The sequence below is a fragment of the Zingiber officinale genome, chromosome 1B (assembly GCF_018446385.1).
Source record: "Zingiber officinale cultivar Zhangliang chromosome 1B, Zo_v1.1, whole genome shotgun sequence".
Classification (NCBI taxonomy): domain Eukaryota; kingdom Viridiplantae; phylum Streptophyta; class Magnoliopsida; order Zingiberales; family Zingiberaceae; genus Zingiber; species Zingiber officinale.
In genome coordinates this window covers 153,450,955-153,471,789 of record NC_055986.1, presented here as the reverse complement: position 1 = coordinate 153,471,789, position 20,835 = coordinate 153,450,955, and the positions used below count along the sequence as shown (strand labels likewise).

At 33.8% G+C, this 20,835-nt stretch overlaps 1 protein-coding gene across 3 annotated transcripts; it reads right to left on the bottom strand.

The window, feature by feature from the left end:
- Window positions 1-5,539: 5,539 nt before the first annotated feature.
- Window positions 5,540-9,322, bottom strand: LOC121985429 (F-box protein At4g35930-like). Of its 3 annotated transcripts, none has more exons than XM_042538886.1 (6): window positions 9,039-9,322; window positions 8,816-8,909; window positions 7,339-7,746; window positions 7,156-7,230; window positions 6,125-6,234; window positions 5,540-6,048 (listed from the first exon to the last, which is right to left on the bottom strand). In XM_042538886.1, the coding sequence occupies exons 3-6, from the start codon at window positions 7,684-7,686 to the stop codon at window positions 5,790-5,792; spliced, it is 792 nt and encodes a 263-aa protein (XP_042394820.1). In that variant the 5' UTR covers window positions 7,687-7,746; window positions 8,816-8,909; window positions 9,039-9,322; the 3' UTR covers window positions 5,540-5,789. The 3 variants fall into 3 exon arrangements, with proteins under 3 accessions (XP_042394820.1, XP_042394836.1, XP_042394828.1); XM_042538902.1 differs by having other exon boundaries at window positions 9,044-9,322; XM_042538894.1 differs by lacking the exon at window positions 9,039-9,322 and having other exon boundaries at window positions 8,816-9,003.
- Between the last annotated feature and the right edge of the window lie 11,513 nt (window positions 9,323-20,835).

The following is a 20,835-nucleotide window of genomic DNA, read 5'->3' as shown; positions in this document are numbered from 1 at the left end:
GTCCATGGAGATGTTCCCAGGGCGTAGCGTAGACGATGGGCGCATGACATCTCTGGCGTAATAGTCAGGGGTCGATTCTTAGGAACTGACGACTGGAGTTTATCCCACCATACGCCTATGACCTGTGTACTTGCATGTACCTCCCTCTATATCCGTGGGACCGACACTAGGGGTGCCAGTAAGATAACGGATCTATCTTTTTTGGAAGTCCATGTAGATTGGAGAAGATTACACCATGCAACAGAAGGACTGGAGGATGGAAACACTAAAGTGGTGTTGGAGTATCTCTAGAGCATGACTTGGGTGTGACCATGTGGGCAGCTCAATGGATAAAGGTTCATAGGATATCTAAGGGACTGCGAGACAAGTAGCATCAAGGGCAATGTTGATGACAACTTGTAGAAGCATACTATATAGGTGAAACGTGAAGGATAACATATGGAGCGAGCAATAAACTCAGTGCATTAGAGGGATGAGAAACTTGATAGGAGATCGACATAGGGTTAAGTCAAGTTGAGAAGATAAACTCCATTGAACTATGGGAGTTGAGAGAACTACACACATAAGCCAGGGTAGAATCTTAACTTAGTTGCAAGACTCAATCATTAGGATAATCAAAATCGAATTCCAATCAACTAGAACTGAGTCTAGTCCACTAGAGTACTTAGTCATGAATTAAGGAGACAACTTAGGGTGAGTAGTTAACAAATAAAATATTTTCATTTGTGAATGAGTTGACCAAGCAATTAATTGGCATGTAGTCAGTCAATTGATACTAAGATCTAGTTGATTGATACTACACTATGACTATGAAAGGAGGAAGGAACAATTGATCTGACAGAACTGCACTATAATAGTCAATGACCCATTTTTGTGTGGTGTGCAACCGAAGCATTATTGTTTTTTGTATGATGCTGGGAGAGCGGAAATAAAAATTAAAGAAAAATTTATGAAAACTTTTAGATGGAAGAGAAATATAATCAATCAACGGATAATTTTGGAGTCAAAATTGAATCATCTCAAAAAAGATGTATGTATCACTTTTCATTCACAAAATTACATCATATACCAAAAAAGATGACGCATGTACCCTTTTTAACTCATAAAATTATACCATGTATCTAAAAAATGACATATGTACCTTTTTTTATTTACAAAATTACGTTACATGTATCCACCTTCTTCTATCAAGATAAGCAAATATGAAGAGATTTCTTCACCCGTGTTCTTCTCTTCCTCCGAGGATAATTTTCCATTATAAATTCATTTCCCTTCCTCATCCATACTTGAGAGTAAACAGAACATAAGGATTGTCATATTAAATTTTAGGCAGTTCTTTGTCTCTAGACTTGAATTGATAATTCTTAACCAACTAGCCATCTAAATGTTTGGTTTATATTTAACTTATAAATAGAGGTTAAATAAATTTAGGAAGGAATCCCTAATTTATTTCAACAAATAATTAATTAGAAAATTAACTAATTTTTAAAATTATTCAAATTTTAAAATTTTATAACTCTTTGAAATAATTTTTAAAATTTCAAATTGAAATTTAAGTCTTAATTAAGTTGAACTTTTAGTTAGACTCATAAATTGGACTTAGTAAAGATGTGTCAGATTCATACAATAGTACAATACAAAGATGACCCCAGTAGCAAATTACTATAACGAACTCTCTCTTATAAAAAATTAATTTAATTTTTATATCAAATATTAAAATGATGAAAATAACTATTACACTTTATCTAAAGGATCCAGATTTGTAATTAAATTGAATGATGGTTAATTTTATAATTAATATTTTAAATTTAATAAAATAAATTAACCTTAATTTTTTTAAATTAAATTCTATATTAATTAATCAAAATAATTTTATATATATATATATATATATATATATATATATATATAGTTCGCGTCATGTGCATATGACTTTGTAGGCTCATTTAGCTAATGACAATGTACCCAAGTCACCAAGGTCACTCACCTTCAAAAAAGCTAGCAATATATGCAACCTTTTAATTAAGGGTACAATCAGCAAATCAATCATCTTATAAGATTATAATATTAATGTTAAGTTCAATGATCAATTATGCCCCTCTATATATCTATCTCATATAAACTAATTCTTCCGGGTTGACATAATTAGTATTTGTATAGATAGTTGATCTAATAGATAATTTTAGGGTCAATTTTTAACTTGTGTGAAAATATTTAGATGGATGTTTGAGCTTCTCTATACAAAGGATAAATATCCTCCGTGATTTATCATCTTTCAAAGTGTGTGGAGCTACCCTAAAAAGGACGCTAAAATGACGAGTTCATCTTTTGATGCTATAAATAATATATTAATGCTCTCGGAGCTATAATGCAACGGTTAAATTCTCCAAGTGGTTAAACAAACATTTAAGATTTGAATTCTAACTGCAGCACATTGTAGGGATTTCCTCTCGTGGGATAATAAATCTAAGAACGCTGATCGTTTGGATGAGAATCTATGGTTACTTTTTGATTTATCTTGATAGTCAAAAATTTCTGAATCGAGCCACTTATGTCCATAATTAACAAATTTGAAAAGCGGATAATAAAAATAAATAAATAAATAACATATCAAATAATTATGACAAAGGAGTCATATCTCATATATTATTCTTGAACTTTTGCATATCTCATTGTATGTTGCTATCATATTATTGACGATAGAATTCATACATATTATTAATGATAGCATATGGTATATATAAATATCATTACAAGTGAAAATAGGAAAATACATAAATTAGGAAAACAATAAGTATTTCCTAATAATAATTATTCTCTAATAACTATGAAACAAATAACTATTTTCTAATAATAATTATTCCCTAATAACTAGGAAATAAATAACTATTTATTTATAATAATTATTTCCTAATATACCCTCAAAAGATGGTGTCCCAGAAATGACATCAATCTTGTTACAAATAGGAAATAATCGAGGTCGAGAAAACGACTTAGTAAATGCATCAACCAACTAATCCTCAGTAAAAATATGAGTAACTTGCAGTTTAGAGGGCCAAATTATCAGTGAAAAACATAGTATGCGTGGTAACTGGAAGAAGAAGATCTGTCAAAAGTAACTTAATCCATTAGATCTCAGATGCCGCAGAGGCAATAGCGCGATATTCAGCCTTAGTCGAAGAGCACGCAACCGTGCATTGTTTGGAAGATGAATCACGAGTATTTGTGAGAGATAGCCGGCGAGTGATGTCGTTAGCGGCAACCATTGTAGAAGGCACCGATGGATATTCTTTTAGAGCAAAATCCACCAATGCGATCAACGAAACGATGATTTGTTGAACTTTGCCTTTGATGAAAGAAGACAACAACTAGAAGGAGACGAGGTGTTGTTGTTTGAAGGCTGGAATCTGACTTGTCATTGGAATAAGAGCAGCAGAGAAAGAATGCTGCATTTTGGTGGTTGCATATGCTGGAGCAGATGTAGAAAATTTGCTATTGAACAAAACTTGTAAAAAAAAAAATTGCTATTTGGCCTATCAGAAGATGGCTAAAACAATACTCATGAAGGAAAGACCACTATAATGCGGCTGCTGCTTAAAAAAACAAACAAACAAAGGAGAGGAGGAAGAGAAGGATGAAATTTGATGTCTTTAAACTTAAGAAAAAAGATAATAATATTGCTCTTGCTATAAGAAAAAATAAGAAGAGAAAGAGAAAAGAGGATGAATTGAATCTCGCTATTAATGCACCTTTTAAAAGAAGAAAATAAAATTATTATAGAGATCACAGAAGTGGCCGGACAGAAAGAACTTTTTTTTTTACGGCGATAAGGCCAATGGTGGATTGCCTTTGGATGACGACACCTCCTTTGGAGGCAGCAACAGGTGAACAATGACGAATCCCGTTGTCGTCAGTGGCAGAGAAAGGAGAATAAAACTAAGGTTTTGCTCTGATACCATAACGATGATAGAATTCATACATATTATTAATGATAGCATATGGTATATATAAATATCATTACAAGTGAAAATAGGAAAACACATAAATTAGGAAAACAATAAGGGGGCGTTTGGTACGCGCGTTTTCCATTTTCATTTTCTGGAAAACGCGCGTTTTCTGAAAAATGGTGTTTGGTTTGCGTTTTTCGCGCGCGTTTTCTAAAAAATTGGCTATCGTTTTCTAGAAAAATAGAGAATGACAAAAAGTCATTTTTTGTTTTCTAAAAAACGCGCGTTTTCCAGAAAATGAAAATGAAAACGGTGCAAACCAAACGCACCCTTAGTATTTTATAAAAATATTTATTCTCTCATAACTAGAAAATAAATAACTATTTTCTAATAATTAAAAAATAAATAACTATTTACTTATAATAATTACTTCTTAAAACATATAATAAAAATATAGCATATAGTGATAGTACAAAAAGTCAATTTTATATTTTAAAATCACTATAATTAAAAATATTTTGTAGTATCACCTCTCGTTTAGAATTATCTGACATCATAATTTATTTCACTAAAGTAATCGTATCATTATCACTTTTTATAATATATTAATTACATAAAAATAAAAAGATCTTAGATAAGAAAATATTTTTATTAATTAAACATGCAATTATAATAATATTTTTAGAATCTAATAATGATTATTATACATTTATAATTTTTATAGATTATTATTAATATAAATAATTAAATATATACATTTATAAATAGATTATAAATAAATGATTATAATTTAGTTCTCATCATAAGTAAACTAACTATTGTTCTCACGTATACCACTTAATTAGAGGATGAGGATGATAGATTTATTATAATATAATAGGGATCAATTAAAGGATAATAAATTTATTATATTTACTATAATATAATAAGGTTGAATGATTCCCTTCCCTTAATAAGTATAATCATCTTGCTACCATAAATAAATTAACTATTAACCCCTAAACATAAAAAATGATAATCCCAATTAATCTCATTAACTATTCCTGAGGTGATCTATTCGGTCCCACAAAAATTTCCCACCGACGCACACGGCGATCAGTTTAGAAGCCCAATATCCTTTGATTACGTTCTCCATTTGGAGGAAAAATTTCTACAAATATATCATAACTAGAGTTTAAATCATGAGTACTTGAATGACAATCTGAATGTCCTACCGTATCATCATAAGACTTAACCCCTAAACACAAAGTAACGGTAGGAGATGGTTTCTCCAATTAACTGGTGTTGGACCAAAGGCCAAATACCTTCTGAACAATCCTAAAATGGAGACTTGCCAAGTTAAAACATCAACGTGTTTCCTCTTTTGATCTAATGAAAGATAAAATAATTACGAAAAGATGTTTTTTTCCAAATTGAGTAAATATTAATTTATTTATTCAATTATTATCTTTGATGTAATTATATTTCTTAATTTACATTACTTAAAAATAATTACAACAGGCATGTATTGTTATTTTTTGGCATTAGAGGAATTACAAGAATGAGGCAACTATAAAAAAAATAATTCAAAACTCAACCAGAACTTAGAAAAGTATAGGAAGAAAAACAACATAGAACTTTATAATAGACATTTATATCTGAACTAACATACCCTATATATGGGGAAACTATACATAGAACATGTAAAGGACTTATAACCAGGTTCAGGTTGCATGATTCTGACCTTTAAAGACAGGACCACAAAAACCAAGCTACTGCATTTGAAAGACAAAAAGACATGTACATGACAGCAACAAATGGATTGAATCATGCAGAATGGCCAAGAACTTGGAAGTTGGTGGCTCAGCGAAGCTTATTCTGGGCTACCGCCTGACAGAGCTCATCTTCATAAAACAGAACCCTTGTAGAAGATACAGGCTTGAGAACGGGCTTTGGCAAGCCTGGTGGCAACATGTTTGGTTGAGGTAATGCAGAATCTGGGAATAGAACAGCTGCAATCTGCTTTATGTCAAGCAAGTGAAGGCGAGAGCGAGGACCACCATGCTTTGGAGCCTTTGGTGTATGTGGGATAGATCCCCAAATACGTTTTCCTTCTGCCTTGCTGAAAATGTACAGGGTTGAAAATTATTGCAAGCAAGTCAAAGTATATCGCAAGATATGTGATCAAGAATATGCACTTTGCAAAAGGCCAATGTTCAGTTGGCACTGGAGTCTTGGTGTTAAGCATTTCCTGCCGTGATCTGTCTGGAGTTGTGTAATTGAAATGATAATGTCTGGCCGCGATAACCTGTCATATGGAGCAAAAATAAGGTGAAAGAGAATAATGAATAGAAATAGAATATTTTGGTTGATGACCTTGGATCCAATTTTGAGATCAGAACAATAAGACAATGAAGGTAAATCTTTAGATATTGAGAATTTTGATGTTGAACAAAGGCGGGTAACTCATTACTAGATTCTTTTTCTAAGACACATGCTAATATTGGTCAATTTAAGGGAATTTTCTACTCAGAGCACAATATAGATGAGCATCTAAAGTACATATTCAAGGAAGACAAGTTATATGCATAAACACAAAAGTCAAGACACAAAGGAAAATAATAACCAGGTTATGTGTTAGTAAGAGGACCTTTATTACTAGATAATTGTTTTTATTAGATAATAATTTATAGCTATTTTTACTTCTATATGCATGAGAATTATTACATAATTGTTTTTTAAAATGTAAAATAAAAACTGAAGTAATGGTTAACCCATGTGCATTGAAGATCAAAATGTTATTGCTAATTTGGGATCACTAAAGACGTGAACATGGCAAGTGCCTACTTCCAAAGTTAGAAGCATGCTTATTTATTAATATGACACAACTATATTGTGGTGAAATCAGTAATCACCTAGAAATCAGGGCTTGTGGTTCAGAATTGAATTCTCCAAAAAAAAAAAAAAAAGTCATGAGATCCTTGCCAACTTCAGATCAAACATAGATAAATAAATGCCATATATTACTTGTAACAAGGGTCAAGGATATGCAACTTCACAAAACATGAGTGAACCATTATTACCAAAATTAAAACAGCTCCTACATCAAAATGAGACATTTAAATCTTGCCATGCCATTAAACTCGTTGGAAAAAAATGAATTCTTAACATCAATTGCTATTGCAACAGCATATTTAAACAGTTATACAAAAAACAATAATACACTTACAGCTGCTCGAATTCGCTGGGAAACATGGAAAACAGCTCTTAGCTGATCATGATGCAAGTGGCAGAGAATTTTGATCTTTATACAGAAAATAAGAAAAATGTGATTATTTATGAAATAAAAACCATAAACCTTTGGACCAAAGTATAGCAGGTGATAGGAAAAACTCCCACACTGGTGACATACCAGGATATCCATGGGAAGAGATTCAAGTCTTGATTGGCTGTCAAATTCAACACTTAGTGGTGTTTTAGGTGTTGCTGGAAGTTTCTGCCGTTTAACCTCATCTACAATTGGCTGAGGTGGAACTCTGTTAGGAGAGATCATTGATGTATCACCTTGAGTAACATCAGCCTGATTCAGCAGACTAATTTTTGCCATCTCAGTCTCCAATATTATCCTTTTCTTTCCTATAACAGTGCACAATTTGTTTGACATCCTTCTGTGACGCATTTGTGCAAGTGCGCCGGGTTTTAGGTACTTGTTTTTCTTCACTTTCTGCTTTTGCTTGAAAGTCATAGGTTCCAAACTCATAGAACTAACTTAAAAATGTAAATGCTTCACCTGCTACTAACTTCTGTGATTCCTAAAGATCTGAAAGGGGATAGTATTCAAACACAAACACAAAACACATAGTAGCAGATAGAATGGTCAAAGAATGATAAGCAAAGAGTTCTATAATGAATTTATGATATAGTAGAACATCATAAGAATTTGGAATATGTAGGAAAGTAACATAAAACCAATGGATGATATCATGTTTCTTCATAGCAGCAAACCAAATCTACAGTGGCTAAAACTAAAATCAAGCAGCATAACTGAACAAAATAATAATAATAATAATAATAATAATAATAATTAAAAAAAAAAACACACATCACCAAAATGAAGACAAGGCAGTGGGCTTGAGTTTCCTACATAACCAATTGTTCAACACTGGTTGCTTCCTTACAATCAACAGGTGCATTTATTTAAAATACAGTTCAATACTTGTCCCTTTATCAAAAGATTAATCTAATTATTAAAATCGTTGTTTCTAAAAGATTTCTGTGAAACTGCATTTGCATCCTCGTACTTACGATGTGAATCACCACATCACAGATAACCTATTGAATTAATCTACAATTAACTTACAAATAAAGCAAGTTACTAATACAACTCAACTTAATGTAGTCTAAGTATAGAGTAGACAAAAAAAACACTGCCAAATCCGGTTCATCTTTATTGAATCCATATATCACTAATGAACATATTTTTTGACTTAACTATACAATAAATAAAAAAGAAATAACTATTTCATACTATTGGCAAAAGTATCACACATGCCGTTTTTATTGGTATGCATTAGAAATTGTATACAACTCTGTCAATCATTATCTTTGCATGAATATTAGTTAATACTGACTATTTTGTAAATAATAACACCGTATGCAACTACGCATCCGGGATCTGAATATTATGATCAAACCAAAACACATGAAACTGCGTCTAACAATAAATTTCATGCAGAAAATATAATAGATTTAACTAAAACCAATAACCATTCCCCTATTTGGAAACAAGTATTCCATATTAAAATCCCTCCTGTATCTGGATCTACCAAATAAACTTTCTAAACCACGAAACGTTTCAATCAAAAAGTAAAAAACAAGACAGGTAATACCAGAACGACTGCTTAAGATGCGATCTTGAACAGAGAAATCAACAAAATGGCTTATAATAAGAAATAGCTTTAGCACAAATCCAGCATCCTTCACCTGAAACGAAAAAAATCAAGAGCTGGCGACTGCTGTTAAAGCTGACAAATATCAATAACAATATCAACAAAGAAATCGAAAGAAAAAATTGGGAGAAAGCGAAGCAACACAGCCGAAATGCCACACAACCTTACTCTGAGAGAAATCAAATCCCGAGATCCTAAAATCCAAACCAACACGGCAAGGCAGGAGCAAGCCAAAGGCAGTCGGCTGCCACGGAGGAGGCAAAACAAAGATCCGAGAGCGATAACTTTTTATCCTTCCTTTTTCGAATTCGTCGAGGATACGCGCCAATATTTTGGTGTACAGCGAGCCGCGCGGATTGAATGGCGAGATTGGGAACGACGCGATATCAGAAACAGAACCCTAACGGACTCGACGCCCCCGATGGTGGAATTGGACGTGGCAAGAGCCCATTGACAGGGACCAGCTTAGTCGATGTCGTGGAAGTTACGCCGTTAAGCACCGCGCCAGGTCGGACGCCCGGAACCCAAAACGTTGCTTTTTTTGGCTTTTTATAGAGCGGGAAAAAAAAATGGAGGGTGGGCTGGTTAAAACTAAGTTGTGGAGGGAGGATCCGGTATTAGGATATTATCAACATGGATTTTAAAACTGAAAAGTAAGGGCCAGATGAGGCTAGGATGGGATGGGATGGGATGGGATGGGATGGGAGAAGGATATTGGTGGCGAAGCGGTGGAAATGTTCTTGCAGCAGATCCGTAACTCCATGCGGCTAGGGACTTGAGAAATGCAATCTTCATTTTTTATTTCAAATTGTAATTTTACTGCTAAGCAACTAAATAACATATTGATTGATTAGTAGCATACTTATTATCTTAAACAATAAAAATTATAAACAATGTAGAATATGGTACCCTGAAGAGTGATCGATCGAGAAATCAGATGTCCTTGAATACCTCAATCGGCCAAGCTCGATTCCTGGCATCCCCAAGTACTAAGGTTTGACGTCTCGAGTACTAAGGTTTGGTATCTCTGAGAGCTAAGATCGATCACCCCCGAGCACTAAGGTTTGGCATCTCCAAACACTAAGTCAAGGAGATTTCATTGGTTAGATCGGGTTCCCTAATCACCTTCTAATGAATATGTGGCATCTTATGAGAGGAGAAACTTATAGTAGCCGCTGGATTTGGTCTTTGAGATTTCCTACAAATATGTGACATTTGATATTTGAAGAAACAACTAACGATTGTCAGATTTGATTTCCATACCAACCTTTACTAGTTGGGTGGAGAAACATGCAACATTTAACGTGATAATACTCTTCTGTCAGTTATATAAGTATCACCAAGGGTAAGACAAAAATATAATTTTCTTCTCATGCACAGAGACATCTCTTCTCCACAAAGTTTTTTTTCTTCTTCTCTCCTTTTAGCAAGCTTTCGATTTATCTTATTTGATAGCGTTAAATTGATCGTATCGATAAAGCAAGTCAAACCTAACATTGTTTGCCTCTCAGATCGCCGAATCTTAGATCATAGACAGACGGATCTAGCTTTTGAAGAGGAGGAGCCCAAACAAGAAACAGACACCATCAATAATTAATAATCAAATACATGGTAAACTATTAAACTTGATAGATTTAAGAACATCAGATATAATTTTTAATAGTCCACTTGGTTCCCAAGCTTCTAGCAAAGTTAAACATTGCCCTCAAGGTGTAGCGCATACGGTGGGTGCATAGTATTTCTGGCGTAATGGTCAGGGGTCGATTCTCAAGAACTGACGACCTCGGGTTTACCCCACCATGCACCTATGACATGTGTACCTGCATGTACCTCCTTCCATATCCGTAGGACCGACACTAGGAAGCCGCTAAGGTAGCGGATTTACCTTTCTAACAAACTTAAACATTGAAAAATTTGGATATTAAAATCGCCCACATTAATCACAAACTTCAAATAAGTATCACCTTTGCTCAAATCCAATTTCTTGTACAAATTTAAGCTTGCCACCACCGCTCTAGAGGTGAGGGAACTACAAAATGAATCAAGTATATGACCCCCAATATTCAACATTGAGTTAATGTAAAAGTGAAAGTAGACAAAATAAACACATCTTTAGTCATCGTTGAGAGAACTATAGATCTTCCGCCAATTGTGTATTAAAGGTTCTTCTTTAAAAATCGTTCTATTTCAAACTCTCCCTCATACCTTTTGTGTCATTTTTTTTTTACATTTTGTATGTTTAATAATTGTCCACTATCTTCTTAAAACAAATGCTTTGTCTTTTCTTTTATATTTGATTATTGTCCACTATTTCGAGAATAAGTGTCATTAAAACTAGAGATAATATTGTTAGTATAATTGTGCTTTAAGTGTTTATGTTTGACTAATGTGATTGACATAAAGTGAAAATTAGGTTTGAATATATTACGATTGTATGCATAAATTTTACAAGGACTCAAAAGAATACATATGAAGTTTGCCGAACTTGACTTAGCGCAATCAAGAGAATTTTGGCTTGATAGCTCAAAAGTTCTCTCAAAATGAGAGTTTTGTAATCAAGCTTAAACTAGCGTTGACAAACCAAGATTTATGTTAGGTTTCTTAACCGATACTTGACAACAGATGAAATCCAAATGGGTAGAGGTCAATAAAATATTTGATATAAAAAAGTCTAATAGGGAGTTGCCATTAGAGAAGTCTAATAAGGTATTGGCAAGTTGAAGTTTAGACAAGTCAAAGAGGATTAAATGCCTAGCAGTGAATGAATTCTCAGTAGGTCAAGGGACTAGATGTCAAGCAAGATTGAATCTTAGAGGAGTGAACTCTAGGAATATGGTAGTCCAAGGCAGATCGAGGTAGACTAAATACTTGACAAGTAACAAAGTCTTAGATGAGTTAATTCTAAGTAGAAGTTCATATAAGTTAAACTCAATTAGATGCTTAGTAAGTGATGAAGTCCCATAAGAGTGAACTTTAAGCATTGAAAATCTTAGCAGGTCAAAATTGACCTGAGGTTGGACAAGTGAAACTCTTGATAGATCAAAGTCAATTAAACACTAGGTAATGGATGAAGCCTCAAAGGAAAGGAGGTCTCTAGACAAGAGAAGTCCTTATAGGTTGAGGTTAATTAGATGTTAGCTAAGGAAAAAGTCTGGGTAAGTTGAGGTTAACTTGAACTAGATAGATTAGAAAGTTTCATAGACATGAGGTCTCTTGGCACCACATAGATTCAACCTTAGAGTGACTGAAATCAAAGTTCTACTCAAGTGAAAAAGTAGAGTAATTGACTCATAAACTTGAAACTAAGAAATTATGATTTGGTTGCATTTAAAGATTGGAGAAGTCAACTAACGAGGATAGCAATCGGCTTAGGTTGAAATGCCAACAAATAGAATATTTCCATTTAGAATTAGTTGACTAGTGCATTGGAAGTTAACTAGTAATGGTAAGAAGTTAACTAATGGTACAACTGGAAGTCTAGAAAGAGTCGTTATTGTTGTCAAGACTCTAATTCTCAATTGTTATAGTGGTCCAATCGACAAATGGTTTAGGATTTAGGGTTTAGGATACCAATGGTGCACAATAGTTGACTACTTAGTGAAATACAACATTAATAGGAAACTTATAAATGGAGGAAGGCTTGGGGATTTTTGGCTAATGTTTGTGATTTTTGGAGTACTATTGCATTCTTGAGCCTCCTTGAGTAATTCAAAGCAAAAGAAAGTAAGCAAAGCAAATATTTCATTGTTGTAATTTCCATTTCTTGTATTATTTTTGTTATTACTTATATTTTTGTATTCCCTCTTGTATTGGAGCAATAGAGGTTGTATTTGGTTTCTCTGTCTCTAAAAGATATGTGAAAAGGAGAAAGTATGGAGGGTTTGTGGGAGTAATCCATCCTAAGGATCATAGTCATGGAGTAGGGGTCCAAGGGAAGATGACCAAAGCACGTTATAATAGTTTATGTTGTATTTGTGTTTTGAGTTGGTTTTGTAGTTGTTGTTTTGCTGCGCACTAAATCTTACATGAATGAAAGTGAGCATCTATTCAATCCCTCTAGCAAAATCACCAATCCTAACATCTTCTCCATGAAATGAAGTCTTCATCATATGATGGAGCTTTGCACACCACTCTATCCATCACCTTGATGCTCTCATGGTGGTTAGTTTGTAGAAGAGTGAACCCACTTTAATATCAGTTGTAAGGATTGTAAGGTGATGAATATGCTAGATGTGGAGGGGTGAATAGCATATGGAACCTATGATTGCGATTTACAACAACTCTTGCTATTGATCTAGCAATGTTACAAACATTACCATAACAAAAACAAACATAAACACAATAAACACTTAAACAATTACTAAAATATTTCTTAATATAGATAGTTCTCCAAACTCCTACTTCACGGTCCATGGTTTGTCCGTAAATCACTCTCAAAAAGTACTGCTAATTTTCTCCTTCTTAGTCAATTACCAAAGGTGGAAAACCCTCTTACAAGAACAAGATTACAAGATGAGAAAGCACAAAGGCTTGTAATAGGATTTTTTTCAACTATATATCACCAACCTTGAAGCATCCCTGAAGCCTTTGTTGTCGATCAATCAGCTAGTTTATACCATTACTTGATTACTTTGCTTGATCCTACTATTGTTGAGCTCGAACAACTCTTTTTTATTTTCCATCCTTGGCATCGGTTGATTGGAACCTTGCCATCAGTTGGCTAATGTGCCACTAATCAATTGTTAACTCAACTAGTTACCTGAATATAATATTTTGTTTGTGGCCTTCTTATCCATAGTTGATTGTGAAATTGACTGTTACACTAGTTGACAGGTCCTAAACCTTGAACCTTTGGAATTTTGGATTTTTTCGGTTCAACTATTGTTGGCCATTACCAATCACAACTCACCTTGAAATCTTACCATTCATGACTTTTTTCCCCTTAGCTACCTTTTAGTTAATTACTTGGTCCCTTGGATGTACATGAGCCCTTAGTTCCTCCACATGTCATTCTTCATGTCTTTTCCTATATAATCCGCCTTCATTGGTTGTCGTCCTTGTTGCTCCTCCTTGATTGTCTCATGTAACTTTCTTTGATATCTTTGAACCTTGAACCACTGAGCTCCAATTTGGTTGTGCCAAGTTATTGCTCTATAGTTGATTCAATCACCACCTTAGTGCCTTTCATTATGTGATCCTTCGAATGTTCTACACCATCCTTTAATCTTTATGGACCTCTAAGACACTCTAAGTCACGAGTTCTCCAAGCTCTATGTGTGTTCTTGCAAATCCCTACACAATCAAACACATATATCAACTCATAAGATAAAAAACTAATTTAAACCATTTACCTAAGCATTAAAACCAAAGGTTGCACCAAATTGTTTGAGGCACAATTACGGCAACAATCGTAAGCTTATCCATCAATGACTTTTAGCTTTAGTTGACTCAACCATGTTTACTCTTTCGGTACCTATAATAGTTAACTCAACTAGCTGATACAATAAGCTTATCTTGTCCAAAGGTTACATGAGTTGACTCAATTGACATTACAATCAAATTAGATAGAGATCAAGTCTAAGCTTGAGCAAAGGATTCTAGTTAACCATGAAATTGACTACGCATTCTAGTTCAATCTCTGATTTTTTTTTGATTTACACCTTCTAATCCCTCACAACCATCCAAAATCAAGCTCATGCTTAGACTAATATACCAAAACTCATGTTCTCCTGTTGAAAGCTCTCAATCAAGCATATCTAACTTGAAATCATGAACCCAACAATTATAAGTCACACAACTCACTATCTTCCGATTGTTGCAACTTTCCATCATCTAGGCCCTCAATTCCTTCAGTGCACCAATTGTATGCTTGCTCCACATGTCATTTGTTAATTTCACTTATAAAGTCCATCTCTTACAATTCTTGTCAAAGCTATAAAATTACTAGCTCCAATCTCCCCATATTGCAATCTCTCATCTGACAGTTGCATTTTTTGTCTTTTTTTGCGGCTTTCATCCCATCATCAAATAATTCTTGTGCTTTCAAAGAGTAAGGAGGCAAAGTAGATTGCCTTTTATCTAATATATTACCTCCAAAACTAAACGTCTATTCTACAACAACGATTAACAATAGACAAGCTAGAATTTCTTTAGCTATGATGGAGAGGATGAGAAAATTTTGAATCTTCTATGTCCAATATCGTAAAATATCAAAATCTAACTTATTATTTGTTTCACTAAAATCAAAATAAGTTATAAAATAATTTTGAGGATCCTCATGGATGTTTCATCTGTTCTCTTAATAAAAGTTGTACTTTTATAAATTTGAATTACTGCTACTAATATTTTATATTTTGGATATATTAGCTTCTAATCTATATTAAAAACTATAATATTTATAAATATTAAATAAATTATTTTTAGTATTTCGTATAATATTAGCATGATCCAAAGAGAAGAATCTTTAAATATAATTAAAGCATCATAATACATAACTAACATTTTATGTAAAGCATCTAACTTAACTCTAGGGTCTAAAGTAAATGCAACTAAATAAATATCAAAAATATAATAAAAATATTTTTTCTATTTTACTTTCATTGCTAATACACAAAATATAGAAATCCATTCAAAACATATTCATTTAAAATTAAAGTTATATTGCAAAAATTTATCAAAACTAAATGAGAAGTAGAATAATAAATATTTGCATCATTAAATATTTTTAAATTTTCACAAATATTACTACATATATTTCATTGGTGTAAAAATAATTATACATTAATATTGTTAGTATTTTATGTAAAAAATAAACATAATAATTTTTTATATTGAAATAAATTTTATAATAATTGATATGTTAAATTTAACGTGCTAGTACATCACATAGGAAATTTTTATATCTCTTTCTATTAATTTTAGAAAATATATCCTGTTATTTCATTACACTAGGTTGGAACCATAAATAAAAAATAATAATTTTAATTGACTGAGTTTGATTTTATAAAAAATTAAATCCAGCTTGAACACATGTAGAAAGATAAATTTGAGTTAACATATAAATTTAGGTTTCTGGCAAGTATTAGAATTAACATTATTAAATGATATTAAAAATATTTAGAAGTAATATGTATTTTTTTAAAATTAAGTATAATAATTGAGAGATATTATAAGCAGTTTGTGCTTTTTCAAAAACTCGATATTCTAATAAATATTTTTGAATTGTCTAGAACTTATCGATCTAATAACGAGTCACGTCCATCCAAAATCAAAATATAAAAATCTTTATTATTTAATTTACTAAATTCTTTTCCTTACCTATTCTAATTTTTTTATTGTATGAATAAGTATAGTTCGGGAAATACGTTTAACAGATGTGTTAACTGATTCTTGATAAAAAAAAAACTTAAAATATACATTTAGACCCAAATATAAAAGAAAGATATTCTATATAAATAAATTTAACTAATGATTTTCTTAATTTATTATCATAATATTTAAATAAATTTGAATTGGAACCTTTTAAACAATTACATTTAAGAATGTTTGATTCCAAATTCCATAGCGTGCTTCATTTCGACATATCACTTTAATGACCTATAACCATTGACGGGAGACTTTACAATACTTATATTTTGCACATAGTTCTCTGAATGGAAAAATGATTTTCTCAAAATACTTAGTATAAATAGATGATTTTAAAGATGTAGTATCCCGAACCTTAGAAATTTTGGTACTTTCTTATCTCTCGGGTGTCAAAGTTGCTCAAGTTCATCATCGATAAATTGAATATTGTTGAGATCTAAATTTGAATTGATTATTTTCTTGCCCTTTCGAGATTGAGATGAAGCTCCTTCAATTATAATTAGAAATTAAAGTTGAAAGTGATCGAAATTTAAGAATTAAGAAACTAGAGTAGAGAATTTGGTATAAAAATAATGAAATGAGTTGTCTATTTATAGAGTTTGGAGAATAATAGCAACTCAATCATGATCATGTTTATCATGCATCCTTTTAAACTCATGATCTTTTCCAAATCTTTCTAATATGGGACTTTAATTGAACCCCAACAATCCTCCCCTTAAACGAAGAACCACAATTACTTTCATGGTCCGGGCCCTCCCCGCGAGCATCTGATCATGCCTTGACCTGCTTCGGGTCTCCCTGCGAGCATCCGATCACCCTGACCTACTCGCATCCCCGCAAGTATCCTGCCACCTTGACCTGCTCCAGACCTCCCTGCAAGTATCTAGTTATCTTAACCTGCTCCGGGCCTCCCTACGAATATCCGGTCACCCTGACTTACTTCGGGACCTTTCCCACAAGCATCCAGTCAACCTGACTTACCCTGGGCCCACCCTCAACTTCGTTCAAGGGCACCCCACTTGGCATCTAGTCTGGACCATATCTCTGATACCATTTGTTGCGCCCAAAGAATGTCCACATATCTCCACAATGATATGATATTGTCCACTTTGGGCCTAAACCCTCATGACTTTGCTCTTGGGCTCTCCCCAAAAGGTTTCATGCCAATGAAGATATCATGCATCCTTTTAAACTCATGATCTTTCCCAAATCTTTCTAATATGAGACTTTGATTGAACCCCAACAGATCATTGATTAAAAAATGATCAAATAATCTCAAATATTTAAAAGAAATAATTTTCAATGGTCGACGGTCAAAACTGCCAAGTAAAGTTAAAAAAAAATCAGTTATTAGAACTGTCAATTTGAATTGGCGGTTCAAACCACAAGTTCACGATTAATTTTGGCTTAGAATTGTAATCGGTCGACTCCCAAATGAGCTCGTTTTGATTTTGCATGTAATAGGGGTTAACTGGTAATCATCCTTTTAACCTAGTTACAGAGTAGATAGAGCTCCTAACCTTTGTGCCTAGGTGGGTTTGTTACTTGCATGCTAACATCAATCATCGAGGGCCCAATATGGTTAGTGTAACCCGTCCGATGACCAAGTTATTATAAAGATGAAAGAGAATATGTTGCCTTCTCAAGAGAGAAGGGCTTAAATAATGAAGAGTTCAACTGTTGCTTAGTAACCGAGAATCTCCTTTTATAGTTGTGGAGCAGGTTGTCCACACAAGTTGCCATGTACACTTGCGAGTTGTTGGAGGCATGAGCTAGTGTGAGGTTGCCACCACCATCTATTAGAAGTATGAAATAGCATGGGGGACGTTGCTTATAGAGTTGACTTCACACGTTTGCCATCGTATTAACATCAGGATTGCTAACATTGCCCTCCTCCTTGATGACATTGCTATCAAGGATAATTAGATTTAGAAATTAGAAGGGTCTCGCCCGAGAGGGATATTCCTACATGAGGATGTTCTCGTGACCTGAGCCAATAGATAGAAGATATTCATGGTCGGGGATGCTCCTGTGCACTAATTGGTAGTGAGGTTGCAAGACAGTAAGTTTGCAATGTCTTTCTGGGAATGTTTTTGAGTGAGAATGTCCTCAAGTTGTAATGTCTTTCCGGGGATGCTCCCAATCTATAATGTCTTTTCAGGGATGTTTTCAATCAGCATGTTCCTAAACTGCAATGTCTTTTTCGGGGATGTTCCTTAGAGGAGATATTCCCAAAACACAATGACTTTCTAGGGATATTTCTAAGCAAGGATGTTCTAAAGCCGCTGTGCCTTTCTGGGGATATTCTTGAGCAGGGATGTTCATGAGCCGCAACATCTTTCCGGGGATGTTCCTGAGCAAGGATGTTCCCAAGCAACAACATCTTTTCCAGGGATGTTCATGAGCCGCAACATCTTTCCAGGGGTGTTCCCAAGCAACAACGTCTTTTCCAAGGATGTGCTTCCTCATCTATCTCCTTGCTTACCTACGCTTGATTAGATTGTGTGGTCTCCACACTTCACCAATGTCCCGGGGGGGGGGGGGGGGGCACTAACTTTGACTTTGACTTAAGTAAAATAGCCTGCATACACAATCTCGCTTGGTCACTTCTATGGTTGACATGCATGAACCCGTTAGGTAAATATACAGGGAGGGGATTGCAAGACCCACAGGTAGATTAATAGATGATGGAACAACACATCAACTTTTTTTTTGTTAATAATCTAGGTATCCAGCTTTTCGAAACAACTAATCTTGGAGGTGACCGGCCTGACCCCATGGAAATTTTCCATTGAACATCAGGGTAAATCAAGAAGCGCTCATAGAGGCCCATCCAACAGCCAACATTCTTAGGGTTATCGTCCCACTGGAAGAAACTTAGATTCGACCCTTAGATGCTTGGTTAACCACTTGGAGGACTTAATTGTTGCACCATTACCTCGAGATCAGAGAAACAACACATCCACTTTTTTTTTTTATAGCTTTGAAAGTATTATCTTACATGGTTATCACTAACCTAAATCTTTCATACATATACAATATAGGAAGAAGGTAAATCTAAAAAAAAAATACTAATCCTCATGAATCATATTTGATCATTATATATAAATAAAATGATAAGTACAAGATTGGCTTCAATCTTTGCTATCTAGGACCTTTATCTTTTTGTCTTCACGAGTTGACACGGTTGGTATATGTATGGATGGTTGCTCCAATAGGTTTCGGGATCAATTCCCAGTGGATGTAAAATACCTCGTTGGGTACCTGATCTCCCTTATACAATGGGCCACTAGCTAAGACAAATGCCCCCTATGATTTACATGTTTGTATTTTACTATGGGAGTATTGGGATTTAATTAAAGTCTCACATTGAAAAAGATTTGGTAAAAATTATAGATTTTAAAAGATGTAGGATATCTCGATTGACATGAGGTCTTTTGGGGGCCTAGGCCCAAAGTGGACAATATCATACCATTGTGGAGATATGTGAACATCCTTTGGGCATATCAAATGGTATCAGAGTCATAATCCAGACTAGATATCATGTGCGATGGCCTTGAACGAAGTTGAGGATGAGCTCGAGTAGGTCAGGTTGATCGAATGTTTGCGGGAAGACCCCGAAGCAAGTTAGGGTGACTGAATGCTCGGGGAGGCCTGGAGTAAGTCAGAGTAATCGAATACTTATGTGGAAGCTCGAAGTAGGTCAAAGTGGTCGAATGCTCGTGGGGAGGCTCAGAGTAGATAAAGGTGACCAGATGCGGATGCTTACGGAGAGGTCCAGAGCAAGTCAGGGTGATTGGATGCTCACGGGGAGGCCCAGACCATGAGAGTAATTGTGGTCATTCGTTTGAAGGAGGATTGTTGGGATTCAATCAAAGTCCTACATTGAAAAAATTTAGTAAAGATCATGAGTTTAAAATGATGTAGGATACTTCATTGGCACGAGATCTTACCTAAATTAGATAATATCATGTCATTATGAAGATATATAAATATTTTTCGGGCACAATAAGAATCGATGATATTGAACCATTTAAAATGAGCGCTGTCACTTTTTTTTACTCCAATAGATCCTACTTGTTAAATAAATTATTCATTTTCATGAAACAACTTTCTAGATATCTACATGTAAATCCTAATTGCTAAGGTATGTGAGTCATATCTTGTAAACTAAAATATTAGTTAAGAGTTTGAATTCGAACTTATTTAACTAATTGATTTTTGCATATGTATATAGTAAATTGATGATTATATTCATTTTAGATATTTCTTTCGTCCTTATATTATTTGAAGGAATCTTATGTTATATCAAGAAAGTTAAATTATAAGATCAACTTATAGTCGATCGCTAATTGACTAAAAGATGAGAGAGATTATTTTTCCTATAGGCAAATTTTTGAATATGTATAATAGGATACTTTCTTGCTATTTGGAACAATACCCAAATGAGTTTTTCTTAATCATTTTAAAACATTCAACTAGGACTCATTTCTTCAAAATTTTACTTCAAATACTAAATTTTATGAACTCCTAAAATAACATTCACAACTAATATTTTTATATAATATTATTTTGATCAAACTATCATTTCAATC